This window comes from Eptesicus fuscus, chromosome 9 (assembly GCF_027574615.1).
Source record: "Eptesicus fuscus isolate TK198812 chromosome 9, DD_ASM_mEF_20220401, whole genome shotgun sequence".
Classification (NCBI taxonomy): Eukaryota; Metazoa; Chordata; class Mammalia; order Chiroptera; family Vespertilionidae; genus Eptesicus; species Eptesicus fuscus.
Genome location: NC_072481.1, coordinates 69,777,505 through 69,804,723, shown reverse-complemented (window position 1 = coordinate 69,804,723; position 27,219 = coordinate 69,777,505). Strand labels below are relative to the sequence as shown.

General features: G+C 40.2%; 2 protein-coding genes across 3 annotated transcripts in view; one reads left to right on the top strand and one right to left on the bottom strand.

Moving 5' to 3' along the window:
• Positions 1-6,247, top strand: part of GLMN (glomulin, FKBP associated protein) — a 51,537-nt gene extending 45,290 nt beyond the window's left edge. For both annotated transcript variants that reach the window (XM_054721357.1, XM_054721356.1), the window contains exons 17-19: positions 4,739-4,862; positions 5,481-5,563; positions 5,672-6,247. In XM_054721357.1, coding sequence (XP_054577332.1) covers positions 4,739-4,862; positions 5,481-5,563; positions 5,672-5,788 — 324 coding nt within the window. In that variant the 3' untranslated portion in view covers positions 5,789-6,247. The remainder of the gene's footprint in view (positions 1-4,738; positions 4,863-5,480; positions 5,564-5,671) is intronic.
• A 67-nt stretch (positions 6,248-6,314) lies between these two features.
• C9H1orf146 (chromosome 9 C1orf146 homolog) overlaps positions 6,315-27,219 on the bottom strand; it is a 28,188-nt gene continuing 7,283 nt past the window's right edge. The window contains exons 2-5 of the mRNA XM_008154720.3: positions 11,607-11,700; positions 7,753-7,921; positions 7,078-7,156; positions 6,315-6,498 (exon numbers count right to left, since the gene is read on the bottom strand). Coding sequence (XP_008152942.2) covers positions 6,367-6,498; positions 7,078-7,156; positions 7,753-7,921; positions 11,607-11,700 — 474 coding nt within the window. The 3' untranslated portion in view covers positions 6,315-6,366. The remainder of the gene's footprint in view (positions 6,499-7,077; positions 7,157-7,752; positions 7,922-11,606; positions 11,701-27,219) is intronic.

The window sequence follows — 27,219 nt, the reverse complement described above, 5'->3', positions numbered from 1 at the left end:
GTAAGATCTTTGTCCCATCTCTTCCCACACCCCCCACATCCCCTTCCCCCCGAGAATTGTCCATCCGCTCCCTTCCCATGCCCCTGATTCTATTACATTCACCAGTTTATTCTGTTCATCAGACTTTTTTTATTCATTTGGTTTTAGATTCACTTGTTGATAGATATGTATTTGTTGTCACTTTGTTGTTCATAATTTTTTATCTTTACCTTTTTCTTCTTCTTAAAGAATACCCTTCAGCATTTCATATAATACTAGTTTGATGGTAATGAACTCCTTTAGCTTTTTCTTGTCTGTGAAGCTCTTTATCTGACCTTCAATTCTACCTGTAAAGGAAAAACATTCTATTCTCCTGTATTTCTTCTCTACTCTCAATACTTTACTTAAAAAAAAAAAAAAAAGTAAATGTGGTGTTTACTAGTACATTTGACAAAATGAAGTGTGAATAAAAGCATGTTTTCTCTGTACTCTTCTTTGTACTTGAATGTGTTTTGATCTAGAGGGTTATCAGTAACCTTTGTAGCCATGAAAGCCTTCAGTGATACTGGTTACTAGTAATTGGTTCTTTCTATAAGCTTAGAGATAAAGAGAAAGAAGCAGGTTTAAAAAGGGGATAGAGAAAGGTAAAATACTGGAGAGAGGGATGCACAGACAACTGAGAGCAGTGAGTAACATGCACAATATCCTCTATGACTACACTGGTTGATGAAGTGCCTGCTGCACTACCACATAACCCACATTTTCCATGAGAAGAAAACTTTCTATTATGGAAAAGGAAGTTTAAAAACTATTGACTGTTTTTTAAAGCATACAATTAAAATAGGTTTATTGTTTTAAAATCAGGTTAAATAAGCAAAAACAAAAGTAATAATCAAAATCCCACTATCCATTGTTGATAATGTGGTGTATGCCATAGGCTTTATGCCAGCACATTTGTACATATTTTTTTCTTTTTAAAAATGAGATCACACTTTAGAAATTGTATTGTTTGTAATCTTTATTCACTCACCAATATGTACCAAAGAACAATATTTTAATAGCTGTGTAGTTTCCTATTGTGTAGATAAATTACAATTTACTTAACCAATCTCCTATTGTGAAATATTTCCAATTTTTCATTACGTAAACATTTTTTTAAACATTTCTGCTGTGGAATCATTATAACATACATCTTTAATTATTTCCCCAGGATAAGTTCATATATGCTGAGTGAAAACGAGTGCATGTTTTTGAAGATTTAGGTTGTTAATAGTTCCTCCCAAGAACTCCAATTTTCCTAGCATTCTAAGGGTAATGAGAAAGGACATTTAAATTAAAATTATATATGTGATAGTCACTGAAGTTATCAATTATTCAGTGTAAATATGGGTAGATCTTATTTGAAGGGCTATATGTAAAATGTCATACTACTTGGATCAAAATAAGTTCATTACAAAATAGATTTTCTAGTGGTCCAGTTCTAGTTAAGAATAAGTGGTTTTCTAAGTTTTCTTTTTATTTTACATAATTTTTTTTATTTTTCAGTTACAATTCACACACAATATTATATTAGTTTCAGGTGTATTAGACATTATATAACTTACTAAGTTATCACCCCAATAAATCTGGTACCCATCTGACACCATAGTTATTACACTAGTAGAGGCCCGGTGCATGAATTCGTGCATGGGTGGGGTCGCTCAGCCTGGCCAGTGATCAGGCCCATTGGGGCCGGGCCAGATGCGGTGAGTGGCTGCAGGAGGGGGGCCACAGGAGATTGGCCAGCCAGCCCCCCTCCATTGGGCCAAACAGGGGTGCAGGCCAGCCAGGGGGAGGGGCTGCAGGTTGGCTGTGGGAATGCACTAAAAAAAACTACCAGGGGGCAGCTCCTGCATTGAACTTCTGCCCCCTGGGGGTCAGTGCGTGTTATAGCGACTGGTCATTGGGTTGTAACAGTCGCTTAGGCTTTATATATATATATATATATATATATATATATATATATATATATATAGAGAGAGAGAGAGAGAGAGAGAGAGAGAGAGAGAGAGAGAGAGAGACTAGAGGCCTGGTGCACAAAATTCGTGCATGAGGAGGGTCCTTCAGCCCCACCTGCACCCTCTCCAATCTGGGACCCCTGCACCCTCTCACAATCCAGGACCACTGGCTCCTAACCGCTCGCCTGCCTGCCTGCCTGCCTGATCGCCCTTAACCTCTCTGACTGATGGCCCCTAACTGCTCCCCTACTGGCCTGATTGCCCCTAACTGCTCCCCTGCTGACTTGATCACCCCTAACCGCCCCTGCCTCGCCCTGCACCTGGGACCCAGGATTCCCTCCTCTGGCTGGTCACAGGCACCCAGGACCCAGGGTCAGCTTCACCTGGGCCGGCTACAGCCACAGGGTACCATGGGTGGGCAGCTTCTCCTGGGCCACAGCCAGAGGCACCCAGGACCATGGGGCATGTGGCTTGTCCCTCTCCTGGGCCACAGGCACAGGTGCAGCCGCTGGCGCCCGGGACCATGGGGCAGGTGGCTTGTCCCTCTCCCGAGCCGCAGCCTGGCTGCGGGAGCATTAACAAGTGGTATAGGGCATACTGAGGTCAGATGCTGCTTGAGAGATTTTAGGAAACTGAAGAATGAGCCAAGACAGGCTGTCTGTATGAAAAAGCCACTGGAAACAGCTTGGGTAGGCCCACAAGTTGGGTGGAGCAGGGTCTCAGGGCATCATCAGGGTAGGGCAAACAGTGTTAGCCAGGTTAATGGTGCCTACTTGTTGGCTCTGTGGGGGAAGGGCTCAGAAAAGGAACAATGGCCTCTGCCAGCACTTTTATCTGGAAGAATGCTGCCCTCCCCCCAGCTCTTGCCCTTATGCCAGACAATTCGGTTCCTCCCGTATGTCCCTGGCACTTTCCAGCTGCTGCCCCAGTACTGGAACTTAGAGCCACTGAGTCCACATAAGTCCATGCACAGGCCCTTAGAGAGAAACACCTGGGACTCCCAACAGCCTTTCCATCTCTCTCAGCTACAATCCCTGCTGGTATTTATAACCAGAAGTTAGGGGGACTTCTCTTCCTGGTATTAGAACCCTGGGCTGGGGGAGGGGCTAGGGGACCTGGTGTGGGTATGGGACTCCTCGCTACTCATGGAGCACCTCTGCAGCCGAGATATCCCTCCCAATTTCTATCTGCTACATATGAGTGTAGGACCAGCCCGTTCCAATTTTCCACCCCTCCTACCAGTCTTAATGTGGCTGCTTCTTTATAATCTTAGTTGTAGGACTTCTATTCAGCTAGAGCTCAGGCCGTTCTGAATAGTTGTTCTGTAATTCAGTTGTAATTTTGATATAGTTGTGTGAGGATTCAAGTACAGTGTTTACCTATGCTACCATCTTGACCAGAACTTCCTAAATTTCTTTTTATTTTTACCTTTTTGCCTAAGATATTTTCCTTTGTAAAGAGTGCCTGGAAATGTAATATTACCATGAACTTTATGATTCTCCACCTTTAATACTATGGGAAGAAATGTTCTTGGAACAAAATCTAATATGTAATAGCAAATAAACCTAAGCTGTCATAGGCAGGTAAAATCTCCATCTGCACTTAACACGAAGAATGTCCATATCAGCTTTGTGTTAGAAAAGTTTCCATCAACAAGGAAAGAAAAGAATCTTCTAGAACTAAATCTGTGACCAGGGTATCAATTGTAAGATCAAGAGTTGAAGAGATATATAAGGTAGAGTCATTGTGGGAATGTTTATAGGAAAGAGAAATGTCTTAGACATGTGTATTGTCCTCAAGTAACTTTCTCATGGATAAAACTTGTAAGTTACCAATCCCAGAACCAAAAAAACTGCCCAAATGGCACAGCAGTGAGTGTACTAACCAAAGTAAAGTTTTGTTTTGATTGGTATTCACATAAAATACTAGATGTAGTAATCAATGTGTTATTAAACAGTAAACTCTACCTTGAAAGGCAAGAATCATGTGATTAATTCTTGTTTCTCCAACTCTCAAACATATCTATAATAAAAAAAGTGTAATATGCTAATTATACCAGACAGCCGATCGACCTTCCAGACATCATTCCAGACCAAGCTGTGGCAGTGGGGGCCGAGGCATAGGCAGTTAGGGGTGATCAGGTAGGCAGGCAGAGTGGTTAGGAGTCATCAGGCAGGCAGGTGAGTGGTTAGGGGCGATCGGGCAGGCAGGCGAGTGGTTAGGGGCAATCAGGCAGGTAGGCGAGTGGTTAGGGGCGATGAAGCAGGCAGGCAAGGCAGAGTTAGACCAGACAGCCAAATGACCTTCCGGATGAAGCTGCGGCAGTGGGGACCAAGGCAGAGGTGGTTAGGAGCAATCAGGCAGGCAGGCGAGCAGTTAGGAGCGATCATGCGGGCAGGCGAGTGGTTAGGGCAATCAGGTAGGCAGGCAGAGTGGTTAGGGTGATCAGGCAGGCGGGCAGGCGAGTGGTTAGGGCAATCAGGTAGGCAGGCAGAGTGGTTAGGGTGATCAGGTAGGCAGGCAGGCAGGTGAGTGGTTAAGTGCCAGCAGTCCTGGATTGCGAGAGGGTTGTCCAACTGCCGGTTTAGGCCCGATCCCCCTTAAACTGGCAGTTGGACATCCCCCAAGGGGTCCCGGATTGTGAGAGGATGCAGGCCGGGCTTAGCCCCTGAATTTCATGCACCGGGCCTCTAGTATTTAATAATATGAATCAGTAAATGTTGAACCATATATCTAATTCTTTCATTAATTCTTCTGAACAGACTGGATTATGGACAGAACTTGGAAAGATTGAGAATAATTTCTTAAAGCCACTCCATACAGGACTTAATATGTCAAAAGCACATTATGAAGCAGAAATTAAAAATAGCCAAGAAAATAGCCAAGGTTGGTAATGTGCAATTTCATTTTCACTTAGTTCTAACAATAAAATAGTCATTTTTTTAAACTGCAATCTATATTAAAAACAAAGAACTTTTTAATCTTGTACTTGTCTAATTTATAGCAAACAAGGAACCATGACAGCTAAGTCATTTTATTTATAATTAAAATTCTTAGCAGATCTATAAACCAGTTAACACTGAAATTGGATTAACAAAGATTTAAACCAAACTGAAACATATTCTGGTTTTAAAATCTCAAGTCCTAATTAGGAATCTAACTGTATTACAGGTATTTCTGTTTGGATATCATTGTATTTCTTTTGTTATTATTTGTTCCACTGCCCCATCATTTCCCCCCAAATTTATAAGTTTTCATTCATCCTGTACATGCCAAAATAATGCATCACTTAAATAAACATGTTATAAAATTTTGATATTTTCATTTGCTAATTGCTTGACTTAAGCATACCCTGAGATATTAAACACTAAAACTTAATTTATATAAATAAAGGACATATTTTAAAGTAATGGAATGATGAAAGTAGCTTATTAACTTATTACTGAGATCTGAGAGTTGTTTTAAGATTAAAAACATGACACATGATTTTTTTTTCTCTTACAGAAGTCCAGAGGTCTAAAGATTTTTGTTCTGTAACCGTAGGTGGAGAAGAGATGCCTAATATGCCTCCCGAAATGCAGCTTAAGGTAGATCTGAAAATGTTCTAAGCTACATCCATTTGAAGTCTTTTCTTTTTTTACTTTGTTTTGTTTTAAATGCATACTTAATGACTCTAAAATTTCTTGGCATTGTAGGTCCTACATTCAGCACTTTTCACATTTGATTTGATTGAAAGTGTTCTGGCTCGAGTAGAAGAACTCATTGAAATAAAAACAAAGTCTACCTCTGAAGAAAATACTGGGATAAAGTGAAAGCTCCATCTCTTAAATAAAAATTAGTAAAATACTGTTTTCCATTATGATTTAATACCTTCATAAATTTTTTTCTGTAAAACACCAATAGAAAAAAACACATCAATAGAAAAATAAATGTAGCTTTTGTCATGTTTCTGTAATGACACATTATGGATGAATAATATTTGGTTTCAAAAAGATAATCTCCATGATAAAGTATGTTCATATATAATAAATACTACTGTTAAAATTCAATACAAATTAATAATTTTGTATTATAAGTTTATAAAACGTAGTTGAATTGCCTTCATTTGTATAGTTGTAATGAGTTTATAAAAATGCTGATGCACTTTATGTTCCAGTTTGAATCTGTTACATTTTAGAATTCCTAGTGATAAATTGAATATCACTCCAATTTTTTGTGAGAACATTATTAAAGGAATTATTCAACAAAACTCCTGAAAATAAAATCTTTTAATTGTATATATTTTATTATTTTAAAATTTTTAAGTCTTTAAAGTAAATATATATTTTAACATTATAATTCAGTCTAATTATTTTAATAATCTTCCAAAAGAAAATTTATAATTGATACTCTAATTTGGGTTAAATGAGTCACTGAGATTTATCTGTTGAAGTGTTTTCCAAACAGGACTTTGCTCAATGATGTAAGCTTTAGTTGTTATCATTCGGTAGCAGATGCTATCTATGTATGGTTTGGAGGTGATCTGGAAAAAGATAAAAATATGCAACATTATTTATATTATTCAAGTATTGATCACTTTCTGTGTGCTCAACACAACATATGACTCATTAGAGTAATAGATATCTGGTCTCTGTCTTTAAAGAATTTCAAACATGCAAGCCAAAAAGTAGACTACTGTAAGAATTGCTTTAATGGAGGTCTCTTCCAAGTGTAAGGGTAAGGAACACTAACTGCTAAAGGCGTTGAGGGCACTCTTCACACAGGAGGATAAGCATGAAAAAAGTACGTTTGCACTCTTGATAACTACAACCTAATCAATATTTATACTTTAGAATTTGATGGAAATTTAAGTAACCAATATGGCCAACATGTGGGTATATGGCCAAATACTGTTTTGGTCCAAAAGAGTCATTCTTGGCTACCAGAAATAAATTGAAAAGACTTGAGAGGCTGAGTTCAGGCATGGGGAAGGGTTGCACGCTGAAACAGCAGCTTCTCTGAGGGGAACTAAAGCAGTATGCTCAAGAGGGGATGCATTTGAAGTCAAGAACAAAGTATATGACTCTGTATGTATGTGTCATTTTTCCCTTAGGTAACTCACCTTAGCTATAGTGCACATAAGATCAATAGCATTTACTGTGTTGTGTACTGGAAGTATCCGTAAGTTACTACCCAGGAATCTGAAAAACAATTTATAAGTTAAACAAATCATATGACTTTTTATAACATCTGTTATCTTAACACCTTGCTGACCGGTCACGAGATAACTTGTGTTTGCACTTACATTAAGTAATTTTAAGGTCTGAAAGCAATATAGAGTTTTAAAATTACTTAAATTAATGTAAGTGCAGGCATGAGTTATCTCATGACCAGTCAGCAATGTCCAGACATGGAAACACAAGTTATCTCATGACCGGTCAGCAAGATGTTAAATGGAAAAAAGAGACAAACCTCTTACTGCTTCTCTTTTGTTTACTCATTCAGGCCCTGCCTTATTTCACAGAGGAACTGATAAGGCTTTGTAGTCAGAACTTTAATGAATAAAAAGTGTTTACTTTGGGTTTGATCTTGCAGAAGAATCCCAGAAATCAGCATGAACTTTGAAACTTGTCACCTTGATTCACAGAATAGCCATTTGGCCTGCATTTTATCAAATATGACAGGTTAACATTATAAAGTTTATCTTTGGGGAAAACAACTCATCTGCCTAAAAGAATTAAGAAGTGAAGTAAACACAATATAATTTAACAAAAATAAATTTGGTGCTCTTCCATACCTCTGCTGAATCCTGAACATCAGTTTCCATTCCTCGAGTCCATGGAGAGCAGCAGACAGAACCAAAAAACTATTTTGGTGAAGGTTAATAAACTTCTCAATTTTGGCTAGAAATACTTCTTCAGCTGACATAAAGCATTCTTTAGCATCCATCAATAAAAATGCAACTCCTAGGAAAGGTGAATGTCACTTCATCATTAAAAATAAAAAATGTAATAAAAACCACCTCAGTAAAATCAACAAAAATAGCTGTAGGTATAACATACCTATAAGTGTCCAGGTCCTAAACCATAAGTAGAAGAAATCACTATAACAAAATTCTTTTTTTTTCTTTTTTAAAAAATATATTTTATTGATTTTTTACAGAGAGGAAGGGAGAGGAGAGAGATAGAGAGTTAGAAACATCAATCAGCTGCCTCTTGCACACCCCCTACTGGGGATGTGCCCGCAACCAAGGTACATGCCCTTGACCGGAATCGAACCCTGGGACCCTTGAGTCTGCAGGCCGACGCTCTATCCACTGAGCCAAACCGGTTTCGGCTACAAAATTCTTAACAAAACAATTTAGGTGGTTCTCTGAGGTGCTCTGTATAAAAGGATGACTTACTCTAAATATTCAAAGGGGAAAAAAATATTTTTCAGACAAAGGCACAATGAGGATAATACCTAATTTTACTTAAAAGTTAACTTTCCAAGTTATGATATTTATAAAATATTTTATTGTTGAGAGTACTATAGATGTCTCCCCTTTTTTTCTTCCTATGTTCCCCATAATGATTTTAAAAGCTGGAAATCAAGAAAGGTAGTTTTAAGCAAGCCAATTATTTATTGGAGAAACCTGTGTACCAGAACACAACTATTGCTGTATATAAATTAATACAGAGTAAGCAGGTTCCTAAGATCTCTGAAATAGTATCAGCCCTATTAGAAGGGTTCCAAATAAAAACTTGATCTAATTAGCTCTTTAAAAGATGATAAAATTAGTTCTTTAAGAGATATCTAAGGAAATTGATTATGCTAATTGAGGAACTTGGTCAATTTATATAACCTCTCTGAAACTAAATTGCCTCATCTGTAAGATTGTAATAATAGTTCTTCAATAGATTTGTTGAAAGGATTAAAAGTTAGATAATGTATATAAAGTGCTCAAGGCACACATAGTAGGTATTTAAAAATATTTTACTTCTCGCTAGAGGAATTTAAGGTGGTATTGATTAGTTTCATCCTGGAGGTCTATTTCTAGGAGCTTTTGAAAGCACCTGTCTTCCAAACCTTCTGCTAGAGTACAGGGCCTATTTGCAATCCTTCTAATTAAATCACCTCCACCTCTTATCATCATTCTTACTAGGGGCCTGGTGCACAAAATTCGTGCACTGTCCCTCAGCCCAGCCTGCCCCCTCTCACAGACTGGGAGCCCTCAGGGGATGTCCTACTGATAGCTTAGGCCCGATCCCTGTGGGGAGTGGGCCTCAGCTGCAGTCTGGCCTCCCTCTGCAGGAGGCAACTGGGCTGATCAGGGGAAGACACCAGCCCCATCACCCCACTGGTGCAGCCACTACAGCCGTCAAGGTATTTTCATCAACACAGACTCCCTTCACCATGAAAAAATGACTACTTTCTTTAGGCATTTTCAAGATGTGTCTTTCATAGAATATGACATTTCTTTCTTTTTTTTTTTTTTATCCTCACCTGAGGATATGTTTCCATTGATTTTTAGAGTGTGGAAGAGAGAGGGAAAGACAGAGAGAAACATCAGTGTGAGAGGGACACTTTGATTGGTTGCCTCCTGCATGAGCCCTGACCTGGGCCCCGGCCAGGGAGGAGCCTGTAACCTAGGTACATGCCCTTGATCAGAATTGAACCCGGACCTTGCAGTTGGCAGGCCCAGGCATTATCCACTGAGTCAAACTGGCTAGGGCAGGATATTACATTTCTTAGCCCCTCCAGCAGCAGACCTTTGTTTTTTCCTCTAGGAGTGTGGTGGAAAAACCCTAGATCAGTGATCAGCAAACTGTGGCTCGCGAGCCACATGCGGTTTGCCGCTCTGTTGACTAATGAGTTTGCCGACCACTGTCATATACTACCCTTTACCTCTTTGCACACAATATGCCACAACTGTCTAATCCTCACAGCTTCCAACTACACGGTAACATTTAGTCTAGCAGTGGTCGGCAAACTCATTAGTCAACAGATCATTAGTCAACAGAGCAGCAAACTGCGGCTTGCGAGCCACAGTTTGCCGACCACTGCCCTAGATCACCTTCTTGGATTCTTATTACCTAAGTTACCAAAAACAATGCAAGTGGCGGCATACAGGGAGCTTAGCCAATGAGTGGTCAGAAAAGGTGCTTATGCTCAAACTGGTTTGGCTCAGTGGATAGAGCATCGGCCTGCAGACTGAAGGGTCCCAGGTTCGATTCCGGTCAAGGGCATGTACCTTGGTTGCGGGCACATCCTCAGTGGTGGGTGTGCAGGAGGCAGCTGATCGATGTTTCTCTCTCATCGATGTTTCTAACTCTCTATCCCTCTCTGTAAAAAATCAATAAAATATATTTTTTAAAAAAAAGGTGTTTATGCTCAAACTGGTTTGGCTCAGTGGATAGAGCATTGGCCTGCAGACGGAAGGGTCCCAGGTTTGATTCCTATTAAGGGCATGTACCTTGGTTGGGGGTACATCCCCAGTGGGGAGTGTGCAGGAGGCAGCTGATCAATGTTTCTTTCTCATCGATGTTTCTGACTGTCAATCCCTCTCCCCACTTCTCTGTAAAAAATCAATAAAGTATATATATTTTTTAAAAAAAGAAAAGGTGTTTCCTCTGCAGCTCATGCGCAGAGGACCCCTTGCGTTGTGTCCGCCGGGCTAGAGGCATGCCCCCAAGGCTGGCAGCCCCACCTTGTGTCCACCGGGCTGGGGGCATGGACTCAGGCCACTTGGTGCCAGCGCACGCGCAAGTGGCTGCAGGGTGGGAACATCGGCCGAAGTTCCTGCCCCACCCCCAGCCACTTGGCATGTGCACCCATAGGCCCGGAGTGGCTGGTGGCATTCTGGGACCCCAGCTGCTCAGGGCCTACGTGTGGGCCTACAGGCTAGGAGCAGCCTGGGTCCCAAGGATGTTCCTGGGACCCAGGCCGCTCGGCGCCTGCGTATGCAAATTAACTCACCATCTTTGTCAGGTTAATTTGCATACTCACTCCTGATTGGCTGGTGGGCATCGCAGAGGTATGGTCAATTTGCATCTTTCTCTTTTATTAGTGTAGATTGTTTCCCAAGCACAAAAAAGAACTGCCTACTTCCCATGTCCCCAGCCTTCTCATATCCTAATCTAATTCCTTTAGTACTTTGCTCATGACTCACAGTTATATGGTATTATGATTTAAGGGACATTTGTATATATCCATTTGATTCTTTTAGTTATTATTTGTTTATATTATCAGCAAAATCTTGTACAAAATCATGAAAAATACTCTCTATATTGTTTTTTGTGTATGGATTTTGACCAATATTGTGATGTTGGCTTCTTTGTTAATATGGGTAATACTTTAATACAAGTGTTGATTATTGGGGAGGTGGCTTTGTTCTACTTTCATCTTAGTTCCAAAGCAAATGGTTTTTACCATCCTCTACCAGACTCCACTGGTTCAGCTTTAGTTCAACAATTGTAATCTTAGAAAGAGATATATTTTGTAATTGGCTAGATGTGCTGCTTTTGCAGTGGTAACCAAGTTTTATACATTGACCGCTCACAAAAGATAACACCTTAAGCTTATTGGTTAATGAACTACCAAATTATTCAAATTTACACTTACATATTTTATAAGAAACTTAAATCAAGGCAATTAGCAAATATACTGTACCAGTACGAGAAAATATAATTGATCCATTTTCCACTGAAGCTGAATACCGAACCTTATGACTTCGGTTTTCCAGGGCAGTTGCAACTTCACAACTCTTCAAAAAAATTTACAGAAATACAAACTTAAGACATGCTTAGAATAGTTTTTATTAAAGCTAATACATTAAAATAAGTTTAACAGTTTCTTTTATAACTATACCAGATTTGACCATCAAAACATACACTAAATGTTCTCTATAGAGAAAAAAATACAAAAAAATATTTAGTTCAGCTCAAACGTTGCAGGTTTGGAAATGAGTTGTGTACTATAGTTATCTTACTTAGGGACAGAAATTAAGGACATAATTAACTAAACTATGAAAGCTAGAGTAAATGCAAACTTTAGAAAAAAATCACATAGAGATGGATTCTGACATGCATTAATGTATAACAGAATGTGGGTGGTGTTGTGTTTCTTAGATGGTTAACAGAAACATGAAGTGCCAGGCATAGAATACAACAAAGACACCAATTCTCAAATTCATCTGTTTACTTTACAGTTACTTTTAGCATACTTTTAAAATGTCTTAATCCGTAGGTGAGTCAGAAAACAGCAACCAAACTTTTGGTTTCAATAACAACCATTTCAAAATTCATCTCATTTCTGATTCTACCGAGTAATTAGATCAAAATACCCAAGACACTAAAGTGGTTAATAGTTTTTCCTGATTGTTATTCTCAAAATATGTAAAAATCCCTTAGGTATATTAATTTTATATTTTTCTTCAGATCATGTATATTTTAAGGAATTAGGTATAAAATATATGCTCTCTTTCCTTCCTAAAGGAGTATTTTGTGCCATTCAAACAGATCCTGATGTCGAGTTCAACTATGACACTTCCCCTGAGCTGCTCCTGCTGTTTAAAAATTATAAATTGCTTCCAGTGATGGCAGACTAAGTAATTTAGGCCAACCCTCCTGCTGAAGCCAACTGGGAAGCTGGACATTTTTTTTTCTTTCTTCTTTTTTTTTAAGAGAACCTTTACTAAAGCTAGAGACAGTGGAACAAAAAGGGCCTAGGATAATAGGAGAGGGACTATGTGTTAAAATGAGCCTAGGCACCTGGCCAGCATGGGTCAGTGGTTGAGCATCAACCTATGAACCAGGAGGTCACAGTTCGATTCCTGGTCAGGGCATATGCCCAGGTTGCAGGCTCAATCCCCAGTGTGAGGCATGCAGAAGACAGCCAATCCATGATTCTCTCTCATTGTTGATGTTTCTATCTCTCCTTCTCCCTCTCCCTCTCCCTCTCTGAAATATTTAAAAAAAGAAATGAGCCTAGGTTGGACTGCTTTGGCTCACTAAGAAGTCAGAGAAAAGGGGGCCTTGGGGACAGGTTCAGGGAGTTTGCCCAGACGAATTGCTTCAGGGAGTTTGCCCAGACGAATTGCTGCTGCCCATTGCTGTTCTGGTTGCAAATCTTGTGAGGTCCCTTAGAGTTTAGTTGATGCACACCTGTTGGGGAAGAAGAGGGAGGAGGGACAGCCACGGACATGATCCTGGGAGGAAGAGCATGTCAAAGCTGGACAATTTTTTTAATCTGCTTGAATGCATCAGAGAGCTAGCAGGATAGTGAAAAATTACAAGACCAAGATCTATTCAGAAATTTAAAAATATGAGACCAGCATTTAGGCCATATTTTCCCTGAGGGCATCTACCTGCCAATTAAGGAAGAGACAGACGAAAGCCTGAACAGAGCCTTTGACAAAAGTAGATCAGCTCTCACAGGGATTGCAGCCTTGCTTCAAATCATTTCAATCTCTGAAATTGTATTAAGTTAATACTGTATTACTAATCCTTCCAAGCATCTTACAGAAGCACTTCCTAGAGCAACCTTCCTCAATCAGGTCTCCTCATTTGAACTACAGAACAAACATAACTATTTGGGTGACTATTTTCTCACTTCTCCTATACTAGTACCATTCTAGATGCACAGGAAATAAGCTCATTTTTACATACAATAAACACCTTAGGGGTTGGGTTACTAGATTAACAAAGAAAACTATAGAACACCCAGTTAAAATTGAATTTTGGGTAAACAATATAATTTTTAGCATAAGTATGTCCCATGCAATATTTAGGATGTACTTATACTATAGTCATTGCTTATCTGAAACTCAAATTTAATTGAGTGTCCTGTATTTTATATGGTAACCCTCTTAGGGCATTAGGGATTTAATTATCTTGCAGAATTAAGACTTCTCTAGAGAAATAGAATACTATTTTAGGCCTCAAATTATTTCTAGAAATAATTGTTCAAACATAAAGTCCAGCCCTAGCTGGTTTGGCTCAGTTGATAGAGCATCGGCCTGCAGACTGAAGGGTCCCAGGTTCGATTCTGGTAAGGGCACATGCCCAGGTTGCAGGCTCAATCCCCAGCAGGGGGCGTGCAGGAGGCAGCCGATCAATGATTCTCTCTCATCAACATTTCTATCTTTCACTCTCCCTTACTCTCTGAAATCAATAAAAATACATTTTAAAAACATTAAGTAAAATAAAATATATAAAGTCCAACACAATAAAAAGTAATCAGACATACAAAGAGATAAGATTACATGAAAGAACCATCAGAAACAACAGGAAATATAAACAGACACAGAGGGGATACATATAGTGAAATTAGCAGGTATACTAGAGGACTGGTGCACAAAATTTGTGCATTTGGGAGAGGGAGGTCCCTCAGCCCGGCCTGAGCCCTCTCACAGTCCAGGAGCACTCAGGGGATGTCCGACTGATGGCTTAGGCCCTCTTCCAGGGAGCGGGCCTAACCCGGCAGTCAGACTTCCTTAGCGTTGCCACAGAGGCGGGAGAGGCTCCTGCCACTGCCGCTGTACTCGACAGCCATGAGCCCAGCTTCTGGCTGAGCGGTACTCCCCCTGTGGGAGCACACTGACCACCAGGGGGCAGTTGCTGCACTGAGTGTCTGCCCCCTGGTGGAGAGTACACATCACAGCGACCAGTCATTCTGCTGTTCGGTCATTTGTATGTTAGCCTTTTATTATATAGGATACCTTAAAATAGCAAATGTTCAAGAAGATAAAAAACATGATTGAGAATTTTGACAAAGAACCAGAAAGTATATTAAAAGGGGTGTGTTGTGACAGATGTAAGTCAGGAAAGTTTCATAAAATTTGAGTCAAATCTTTAGTGGAAAGCAGTTTATTAAGCAGATAAGTGAAGGAAAAAGACAAATGTGGGAACAGCCTGGACAGAAAGAATAACACAGGCAAAGGTATTCAGACCTGAAAATATGATACTTATATGGTAAGTATGTAAGCTGTATATGAATCAGTTAATTTGGGGACAGTGTTAGAAAAACTGAGGACCCATGTATGCCATGCTAATGAATTTCAATTCTATCCTATTGGGGGAGCCCAATTATAATAATAAAAAATAATAGAAGAGTTTAAGATATATATATGTATATATATGTGTGTGTGTGTGTATATATATATATATATATACATATATATATATATATATATATATGTATATATATATATATATATATGTATATACAGCCCGTTTGCACTAAGATTCGTGCAAGACATTCATTCACCTGGCTGCCTGCACCAGTTTTCCGCCGGCACTGGGGGGACCCAGGCCTTGGCTCTGGCCACCGTCTTCCACCTTCTTTCAGGGTCGGGGCTTGGCCCCGGGCAATGGCGGCGCGGGGCAGGCGCTGCCCGCCCCGCGCCGCCAGCAGCGATCTGGGTGCCTCCCGCTGGCCTGGTTCTGTCAGCCGCTCAGCGATGGGGGGCGGGGCAGCGCGTGGGGGCCGCCATCTTGGTTAATTTGCATAGCGCCCTGATTGGCTGTGGGCATAGCGAAGGTACGGTCAATTAGCATGTTACCCTTTTATTAGGTAGGATATATTAATAAAATGATATATCGTGCTCACAGAATGGAAAAAATAAAATTTTCCCTAATTTAATTCAATTCAAAACAAGTGTGGAACTTTTATGAGCTTAAAATGATTCTGAAGTTCATCTAGAATAAAGTTTGACAAACTTTTTCAGCAGAAGGTCAGATTATAAATATTTTAGGCTTTTTAGGATGCATATGATGTGTCACATTTTTTTCTTTTCTTCCTTTCTCCCTTCCCTCTTTTCCTCCCCTTCCATTTCCCAGCCCTATTTCCTTTCTATCCTTTTTCCCCTTCACTCTTTCTCTCTTTCCCTCCCTTCCTCTCTCTCTCTTTTTTCTTTTAATATTTTATTGATTTTTCACAGGGAGGAAGAGAGAGGGATAGAGAGTTAGAAACATCGATGATAGAGAAACATCGATCAGCTGCCTCTTGCACAACCCCTACTGGGGATGTGCCCGCAACCAAGGTACATGCCCTTGACCGGAATCGAACCTGGGACCTTTCAGTCCGCAGGCCGACGCTCTATCCACTGAGCCAAACCGGTTTCGGAACTCTCTCTCTTTCTTTTTTACAAGCTTTTAAAGATGTAAAAACCATTATTTACTCATTGGCTGGGAAAAACTTGGCTGTAGGCAGGCCACAGTCATAGTTTGCTGATTCTCTGGTCTAGAAGAATAAATATATTTTAATAAACATAACAGTAGTATGGAAAGAACATGCCTTACCAGGTTTTTATCACAAAACTACAATGAATTGGAAAGTGTGGCAAGGATTCAATATTGACTACACAAATCAAACAAACAGAACAGAATGAGACTCAAGACTATATAATATGTAATGTTTATTTATATATGAACATGTGTATATATGTATCACATATTTAAGCTTAAAATATGAAAATTTTATAATTAGAGCTATTTAATGAATCTCAAAAGGAAAAAATGTGAAAATCTGACTTTATAAGAAAATCAGCTGCCTTAATTCTTCAAGATTAAGTACAAATAAAAATTTGCAACTTATGTCATAAATATCAAATACTGAAAGGGAAAAACTTGAGAACATTTATAATCAATGCTATAATACAAATGTGTACTATTTTTAATATTTTGAAAGACTAAAAATTTAGTTTTTATACCAATAGAAAAAGAAAAGGCACAATTATTTAAAAAAGGAAAATAATATGAAAAAATGTTTAATCTCCCTTGTCATCAAATAAATCTAAAATATAACCTATCAAAAAATTTTAATATGATAACATTTGGAATTGTCAAACTTGAGGGTAAGTTGACCTTCCTATGTACTGCTGATGGAAGTGTAAATAATATCATTCTGGAAGATAATTTGACAATACATATCAAAATTCCTAAAATGTGCATGCCTTTTTAACCCAACTATTCTACTTTTAATAATTTTTCTAAAACAATGATTAGTAAAAAAACAAAATAATTTATGAGCACAGGTGATATGTAAAGCCCATTTAAAATATTAAAAAATAGGTCCTGGCCAGGTAGCTCAGTTGGTTAGAGTGTCATCCTAATAGGCCAAGGTTGCAGGTTCCATCCCTGGTCAGGGCTCATACAAGAATCAACTAATGAATGCATAAATAGGTGGAACAACAAATCAATGTCTGCCTCTCTCTCCCCTCCTTTTTTTCTAAAATCAATAGAAAAAAAATTTTAAATAGGAACTATTGGGATAAAAATTATGGTGTCCCCTTTTTTCTTTAGAAAGTACACAAAAGCCAGAGGAGAATGAGAAACAAAAGGTTATTTTATATTTTATAAAACTAAGAGGTATGTGTAACCCAAATAAAACACATGAAAAAGAATAGACCCTCTACCAAGGGGACATTTTTCAAAACCAAGTATGTCTTGAGAATTTTGGCTCCTCCAGGGAAAGAATATTTCATCTATGCCTGAAGCTTGTCTGATGGATCATTACAAAAGTTAGGTGTTGGAAAGACATATCTTTTGCATAAAAACTAGAAGTGAACATTGAATCCATTTAACTGCGTAACTAATATTAAAATAAATGTGAGAATTATGGTTATAAAAATTGTAAATATTATACACATTTTATACAATTAATATAAGTTATTGATATATGCTTAATAAAAGTCCTAAGGAAAAAGGAAATTAGTAGTGTCCTTTTTGTTGATGTGATTAACCACAAAGTATTCTCTCTATAATAAGTATATTAAATGGTTCACATACATTTTATGTACTTTTTTCTATGTATATTTCTTCTATGTATATTTTGTAATCTGAAAAAAGTCAAACAAAACTGAATAAATACCACACACAAAAAAAATTCTCAATGGCTAAATTTATCAGGATTAAAGAGATAAATATTGACATGTAAAACAGAAGATGAAATTACCGAGATTGCAGCCCAAAGTCACAGTAAAAGTAAAAGAGCTCAAAATGAATAGAGTATTGTGAGATGATCTAGCACATCTATATATATAAAAGCCTAAGTGACCATTATGACCAAACAACTGGAACAATGGGTCGACCAATCACTATGACGCGCACTGACCACCAGGGGGCAGATGATCAATGCAGGAGCTGCCCCCTAGTGGTCAGTGCATTCCCACAGCCAACCTCCCCCACTCCCTCCCCCTGGCTGGCAAACCTCCTGTGGTCCCTCCCCCGATCCCTCCTTTCCCCATCTGGCAGGCCCCATCTGGAAGGCCCCGGACAGCAGCCGGCAGGCCCCAACTGGCCTGGGCCTGATCGGGAATGGGCGAGATGGCCCTGATAGACTCTGATCACTGGTCAGGCCTAGGGACCCCATCCTTGCATGAATTTCATGCACCAGGCCTCTAGTACTAGTATGTAATAGGAGTTAAAAGGGGAAGGAGTGGAGGAATAGGACAGGAGCAATATTAAAGGAGATGATGAATAAGAACTTGATAAATGATACCAATTCACAAATTCATGAGCCTCGAAGATAAAAAGAAATTCATACATTAAACTACAGAATGCCAAAATCTGAAAAGCAGTCAGAGAGAAAAGAAAGGTAATCATCAAGGAAGTGACAATTAAGCTGACTGCTCCTCCCAATGCCACTAAACCAGACAAAGCAATTTCTCTTTATCTTTCAAAAAATCTACAATAAAAAAAGAGTAATATGCTAATTAGACTGGACCTCTTTCTGGACGAAGACAGGGCTGTGAGGGAAACCCTGGGTCCTAGGTGACTGCTGGCAGCCAGAGGGAAACCCAGGTCCCAGGTGCCAGAGGGAAGCTGGTGCCGGCAGTCGGGGGAAGGAAGGCCTACTCTTGCATGGATTTCGTGCACTGGGCCTCTAGTCTTAAATAATTATTATGTGCATGTGTTACAGTTTCTGGAATTCCTTAACATCTCAATTAGAACAGGTTTAAAGAGAAAAAAATAACTTTAGAAAATTCTTTACCTTCAAATATTTAGAGAAGTAGGGTGTTGAAAATGGATGCAGTAAAGTTTATAATTTAATCTTTAAAATACATTTAACTTATGCAACTGCTGATCCATACAACTTTGTGTGTTTTTCCTGTACACATTTAAATTACTTTTTTTTCCTCTCCATTTTATTATTAAGGTATTATATGTGTAAATATCTTACCATTACCCCCCACACCCCATTCCCATACATGCCCTCATGCCCCAGTGTTCATCCGTTGGTTATTATATGCATGCATACAAGTCCTTCGGTTGATCTCTTATCTCCCCCACCTCTCCCTAACCTTCCCACTGTAATTTGACAGTCTGTTTGATGCTTTACTGCCTCTGTATCTATCTTTTTGTTCATCAGTTTATAATGTTCTTTATTATCCACAAATGAGTGAGATCATGTGGTATTTTTCTTTCATTGACTGGCTTATTTCACTTAGCATAATGTTCTCCAGTTCCATCCAGGTTGCTGCAAATGGTAAGAATTCCTTCTTTTTTATGGCATCACTAGGGACCCAGTGCATCAATTCGTGCATGGGGTGAGGGTGTCCCTCAGCCCAGCCTGCACCCTCTCCAATCTGGGACCACTCAAGGAATGTCCGACAGGCAGTCGGACACTGGGATTGGGCCTAAACGGGCAGTCGGACATCCCTCTCACAATCCAGGACTGCTGGCTCCCAATCACTCACCTGCCTGCCTGCCTGATTGCCCCTAACTACTTTGCCTGCCAGCTTGATAACCCCCTAATCACTCCCCTGCCAGCCTGATTGACGCCTAACTTCTCCCCTGTTGGCCTGATTGCACCTAACTGCCCTCCCCTGCCAACCTTGTCGCCCCTAACTGTCCTCCCCTGCAGTCCTGGTCGCCCCCAACTGCCCTCCCCTGCTGGCCTGGTCACCCCTAACTGCCCTCCCCTGCCAGCCTGGTCACCCCTAACTGTCCTCCCCTGCAGTCCTGGTTGCCCCCAACTGTCCTCCCCTGCTGGCCTGATTGCCCACAATTGCCCTCCCCTGCCGGCCATCTTGTGTCCACATGGGGGCGGCCATCTTTAACCACATGGGGGCAGCCATCTTGTGTGTTGGAGTGATGGTCAATTTGCATATTACCTCTTTATTATATAGGATAGTATTCCATTGTGTAGATGTACCATAGTTTTCTGATCCAGTCATTTCTTGATGGGCACCTAGGCTGTTTCAAAATCTTAGCTATTGTAAATTGTGCTGCTATGAACATAGGGGTGCATATATCCTTTCTGATTGGTGTTTCTAGTTTCTTAGGATATATTCCTAGGAGTGGGATTACTGGTTCAAATGGGAGTTCCATTTTCAGTTTTTTGAGGAAACTCCATACTGTTCTCCACAGTGGCTGCACCAGTCTGCATTCCCACCAGCAGTGCACGAGGGTTCCATTTTCTCTGCATCCTCACCAACACTTGTCGTTTTTTGATTTGTTGATGATAGCCATTCTGACAGGTGTGAGATGGTACCGCATTGTCATTTTGATTTGCATCTCTCGAATAATTAGTGACTTTGAGCATGTTATGTGTCTCTTGGCCTTCCTTCTGTCTTCTTTCAAAAAGATTCTATTTAGGTCCATTGCCCATTTTTTTATTGGATCATTTATCTTCCTTCTATTAAGTTGTATAAGCTGCCTGTAGATGTTGGACATTAAACCTTTATCAGTGATAACATTTGCAAATATGTTCTCCCATACAGTGGGCTTTCTTGTTGTTTTATTGATAGTTTCTTTTGCTGTGAAAAAAAAACTTTTTAGCCGAAACCGGTTTGGCTCAGTGGATAGAGTGTCGGTCTGCGGACTGAAAGGTCCCAGGTTCGATTCCAGTCAAGGGCATGTACATTGGTTGTGGGCACATCTCCGGTGGGGTGTGTGCAGGGGGCGGCTGGTCGATGTTTCTCTCTCATCGATGTTTCTAGCTCTCTGTCCCTCTCCTTTCCTCTCTGTAAAAAATCAATAAAATATATATTTAAAAAAAACAAAACAAAAAAAAAAACTTTTTATTTTGATGTAGTCCCATTTGTTTATTTTCTCTTCAGCTTCCATTGCCCTAGGAGCAGTATCAGTGAAGACGTTCTTTTGGCATATGTCTGAGATTTTGCTGCCTGTGGATTCCTCTAATATTTTTATGGTTTCCTGTCTTATGTTTAAGTCCTGTGTCCATTTTGAGTTTATTTTTGTGTATGGTGTAAGTTGGTGACCTAGTTTCATTTTTTTGCATGTATCTGTCCAATTTTTCCAACACGATTTATTGAAGAGTCTGTCTTAACATAGTGGTTTGGGTTGATATCTGGATTCTCTATTCTGTTCCATTGATCTATATGTCTGTTCTTGTGCCAGTAACAGGCTGTTTTGAGAACAGTGGCTTTGTAATACAGCTTGAAATCTGGTATTGAGATTCCTCCTTTATTCTGCTTTCTCAGGATTGCTGTCGCTATTCAGGGTCTTTTTTTATTCCAGATTAATTTTTGGAGAGTTCTTTCTAAGTCTGTGAAATATGCCATTGGTGTTTTAATGGGGAGTGCATTGAATATATAGATTGCTTTGGGTAGTATGTACATTTTAATGGTGTTGATTCTACCAATCCATGAACATGGTATGTTCTTCCATCTGTTTATGTCTTCCTCTATTTCTTTTTTCAGTGTCCTGTAGTTTTCCGCATATAGGTCTTTTACCTCCTTAGTTAAGTTTATTCCTAGGTATCTTAATTTTTTTTGGTGCGATGGTAAATGGGATTGCTTTTATAGTCTCTCTTTCTGTAAGGTCACTATCGGTGTATAGAAATGCCATAGATTTCTTGGCATTAATTTTGTATCTGCTACATTGCTGAATTCATTTATTAAATCTATTAGTTTTTTTATGGAGTCTTTTGGTTTTTTTATGTACAATATCATGTCATCTGCAAATAAGGACAGCTTCACTTCTTCTTTTCCAATTTGGATTCCTTTTATTTCTTCTTCTTGTCTGATCACAATGGCTAATACTTCCAGTACTATGTCAAACAGGAGTGGTGAGAGTGGGCATCCCTGTCTTGTTCCTGTTCTTAGGGGAAATGGTTTTAGTTTTTGCCCATTGAGTATGATGTTAGCTGTGGGTTTGTCATATATAGCTTTTATTATGTTGTGGTATGATCCTTCTTTTCCCACCTTGCTGAGAGTTTTTATCAAGAAAGGATGTTGGATTTTGTCAAATGCTTTTTCTGCATCAATTGATATGACTATGTGATTTTTATATCTCAATTTGTTTATGTGATGCATCACGTTTATTGATTTGCGAATATTGTACCATACTTGCATTCCTGGGATAAACTCTACTTGGTCATGGTGTATGATCTTTCTGATATACTGCTGGATCCAATTTGCTAGAATTTTGTTGAGGATTTTGGCATCTATGTTCATGAAGTATATTGGCCTATAATTCTCTTTCATTGTGTTGTCTTTATCAGGTTTTGGTATTAGGGTGATGCTGGCTTCATAGAAGGAGCTTGGAAGTGTTCCTTCCTCTTGAATTTTTTTGAATAGTCTGAGGAGGATAGGTTTTAGTTCTTCCTTGAATGTTTGGTAAAACTCCCCTGTGAAGCCGTCTGTCCCTGGGCTTTTGTTTGCCAGAAGCGTTTTGATGACTGCTTCAATTTCTTCCATATTTATTGGCCTATTGAGCTGTTTATATTCTTCCTGATTGAGTTCTGGAAGGTTATATTTTTCTAGGAATATGTCTATTTCCTCCAAGTTGTCCAGTTCGTTGGAATAGAGTTGTTCGTAGTATTTTGTAACAATCCTTTGTATTTCAGTTGGGTTGTTGTTATTTCACCTCTTTCATTTCTGATTTTGTTTATTTGGGTCCTCTCTCTTTGCTTCTTGGTGAGCCTGGCTAGAAGTTCATCAATCTTGTTTATCCTTTCAAAGAATCAGCTCTTGGTTTTGTTGATCTTTTGTATTGTTTCTTTGGTCTCAATGTCGTTTATCTCCACTCTGATCTTTATTATTTCCTTCCTTCTGCTTACACTGGGTTTTTCTTATTGTTCTCTTTCTAACTCTTTGAGTGTAGGGTTAGGTAATTTATTACCATTGTTTCTTGTTTTTTGCAGTAGGCTTGTAGAGCTATGAACTTCCCTCTCAAGACTGCTTTCGCTGTGTCCCATAGATTTTGGATTGTTGTGTTTTCATTGTCATTTGTTGCCATGATGTTTTTTATTTCTTCCTTGATCTCTCTGGTAACCCAGTCATTGTTTAATAGCATGATGTTTAGTTTCCATGTGTTTGATTTTTTTGGATTGTTTTTATTGTAGTTGATTTCTAGTTTTATGCCACTGTGATCTGAGAAGATGCTTGATATGATTTCTATCTTCTTGAATTTGAAGAGACTTTGCCTATGTCCCAACATATGTTCTATCTTTGAAAATGACCCATGTGCACTTGAGAAGAACGTATATTCTGTGGCTTTGGGGTGAAACGTTCTGAAGATGTCAATTAATTCCATCTGGTCTAGGGAGTCATTTAGGATTGATGTTTCTTTGCTGATTTTTTGTTTAGAGGATTTGTCCAATGGTGATAGTGGGATATTAAAGTCTCCTACTATGATTGTATTGCTGTCAATCTCTCCCTTGATATCCTCCAGGAGTTTTTTTTTATGTATTTGGGTGCTCCTATATTGGGTGTGTATATGTTTACCAGAGTTATTTCTTCTTGTTGGATTGCTCCCTTTAGTATTATGAAGTGGCCTTCCTTATCTCTTATTATGTCTTTCACTTTGAGATCTAATTTGTCAGATATAAGTATTGCTACCCTAGCTTTTTTTTTCATTTCCATTTGCCTGGAAAATCTTTTTCCATCACTTCACCCTCAGTCTGTGTGCGTCTTTTTTTCTGAGGTGGGTTTCTTGTAGACAGCAGATATATGGGTCTTGTTTTCTTATCCAATCCGTTACTCTGTGTCTTTTGATTGGGGCATTTAATCCATTTACATTTAAAGTTATTATTGATAGGTACTTATTTGTCTCCATTTTTATTCTTTACCCCGTGTTCCATCTTTGCTTCCTATTTCTTTTCTTTCTTTCTTCCTTCCTTCCTTTCTTTTTCTTTCTTTCTTTCTTTCTTTCTTTCTTTCTTTCTTTCTTTCTTTCTTTCTTTCTTTCTTTCTTTCTTTTTTTTTCTTTTTTACAGCAGACCCTTTAGCATTTCTTGCATTGCTGGTTTGGTGGTAATAAATTCCCTTAGTCCTTTTTTGTTTGTGAAGCTCCTGGTTTCACCTTCAATTTTGATTGACAGCCTTGCTGGGTACAGTATTCTTGGATTGAGACCCTTCCTTTGCATGACTTTGTATATTTCATTCCATTCCCTTCTGGCCTGATGAGTTTCTGTTGAGAACTCAGTTGCTAGTCTGATGGGGGTTCCTTTGTATGTAACGTTCTGTCTCTCTCTGGCCGCTTTTAAGATTCTTACTTTGTCGCTGGTGTTTGCCAATTTAATTATAATGTGCCTTGGCATCGGTCTTTTGGGGTTCATTTTGCTTGGGACTCTGTGAGCTTCTTGGATTTGTGTGGGTTTTTTCTTCCCTATATCAGGGATTTTTTCTGTCATTATTTCTTCAAACAAGTTTTGAAGAAATAATTCCTTGCTCAGTTTCCTCTCCTTCTGGGACCCCTATTATGCGGATATTGTTTTGTTCTGTGTTGTCCCAAAGGCTCTCCTTTAGGCTCTCCTCCTGCTTTTTAATTATTTTTTCTAGAAGCTGCTCTACTTGGGTATTTTTCCCCATCTTGTCTTCTAGCTCACTGATGTGGTCCACTGCTTCTTCTAGTCTACTCTTGATGCTTTCTATTGAGTTCTTTACAGCAGCAATGTCATTTTTCATTTCTTCTTGGTTCTTTTTCATTTCCTCTTGGTTCTTACTCATTTTGTCAAATTTGTCTTTCACTCTTTTCAGCCATCTTACGACCATTTCTCTGAATTCTTTCTCTGATAGGTTGCTTGCCTCTATTTTGTTTACTTCCTTTTCTGGTGATGTCTGCTTTTCTTTCATATGTGGGCTGTTTCTTTGTCTCCCCATGGTATCTCTTCTCCGGATGTCTGGTTATATAGTTCTCTCTCTCCTTTCCATGGTGGAGTGTAGAGCTCCTTTGAATCCGCGCATTTTCACCAATTGGGAACTGGTGTTATGGGGCTCGCAGTTGTTCAGTGGTTGCCGCAGGTGTAGATTTTCAGGCTTCCAATAAGATCCATTTTCTCTTTCAAGATGGTGCAGTCTCTGCATCTGAGCCTGTAGCTCTGGGAGGGGACCCAGCAGCAGTGGGTGCTGCCCGGTCAGGGGAACCCTGTCCAGCAGTCCCCCACCTTCTCCTGGAGTTTAGCTGTCGCTTAACTCGTCAACAAACACTCCCCGTGTGACCCTCAGCTGTTCTTTCTTTCTGCTCTGGGACAAGGCTAGGAACACGTCTGTCTATTCCGCCAACATTTTCTGAATCTGATCCATACAACTTTGGATAATCAAGCTAAGGATCTTTTAAATTAGTGTTCTATCACTTTTAATCCTATCTAATAAAAGAGTAATATACAAATTGATCATACCTCTGCTACACTCACAAGCCATGCCCACCAGTCACGCCCACCAACCAATAAGGAGCAAATATGCAAATAAACCAAACCAAGATGGCTGCAGCCACAGAGAGCAGGAGGGAGGCTTGGGTTTCCCTGGCAATGGAGGAAGCCAAGCTTTCCACCTGCCCTTGCCGGCCTAGGCCTCCACTCAATGCTACAAAGTTTCAATTATAGAAGGTAAATAAATTCCAACAGAAATGGCAGCATCCACGGAGCTGGAAGAGCAGGAGGCTAGGGTTGCCCCCGGCAATGAAGGAAGCCAAGCTTCTGCAGCTCTGGCTGGCCTAGGCCTCCACTCCAGGCTACAATGTTTCAATTATAGAAGATAAATAAATTTGAACAGAAATGGCTACAGCCACGGAGCAAGCAGGAGGCTTGGCTCCACTCCAGACTACAAAGTTTCAATTGTAGAAGATAAATAAATTCCAGATACCAGGGCCTTGGCTTGGGTCTCTGGGGGGTGTGGCCAGCCTGCAAACCACCACAGACCCTTCACCCAGGCCGCCCCATGCCCAAAGGGAACCCCCATCCTGATCTGGGACACCCTTCAGGGCAAACCAGCTGGCCCCCACCCATGTACCAGGCCTCTATCCTATCTAATAAAATAGTAATATGCAGATTGACCATCACTCCAACACACAAGATGTGGTCAAAGATCCTGCCCCCATGTGGACACAAGATGGCCACCACAAGATGGCCAGCAGGGGAGGGCATTTGGGAGGGACCAGGTCTGCAAGGGAGGGCAGTTGTGGGCGATCAGGTCAGCAGGGGAGGGCAGTTGGGAGGGACCAGGCCTGCAAGGGAGGGCAGTTGGGGGTGATCAAGCCCGCAGAGGAGGGCAGTTAGGGGTGACCAGGCCTGAAGGGGAGGGCAGTTAGGGGCAAACAGGCTGGCAGGGGATCAGTTAGGCATCAATCAGGCTGGCAGCGGAGTGGTTAGGGGGTGATCAGGCTGGCAGGCAGAAGCAGTTAGGGCAATCAGGAAGGCAGGCAGGTGAGCAGTTGGGAGCCAGCAGTCCTGGATTGTAAGAGGGATGTCCTACTGCCCATTTAGGCCCGATCCCAGTGGGTCCCAGATTGGAGAGGGTGCAGGTTGGGCTGAGGGACACCCCCCCCTCCATGCACGAATTTCGTGCACCGGGCCTTTAGTATTTAAATAAAAAATCACAGGGAGAGACAAAATGGTGGCGGAATAGGTAGACATGTCCTATTCCGGAGCAGATAGAACGAGCAACTAAATCGAATAACATCCACCCGGAATTGGTGATGTAGACACAGCTTGTGAGATAATTCTCAGCCGGGAAGGGCAGAGGATGCCTGGAGAACGGTAAAATCGGGGATCTGGGCTGGAGAGAATTATGAGACCTCCAAGCCCAGAGAGTCAGAAGGAAGCCGCATAGCACCAAGGCTGCGTCCCTTGGAACAGGCGTTGTGTCTGTCTGTGGAAAGGAAGTCCACAGGGCTGCTGGCAACAAGGGATTCTAGATCTAAGACAACAACCACAAGAGGCTGAGCCTGGAGGGGGAAGCCTGAACAACTGCCCAAGCAGTGTTATGCCGGGGAGAGGAGCTCACAGTGGCACAGCTCTTTCCCCTCTTTTTGGCCTTTGCTTTTATTTGCTAAACCCAGGTCATAGGACCTTTCAAATACAAACACTCACCCGT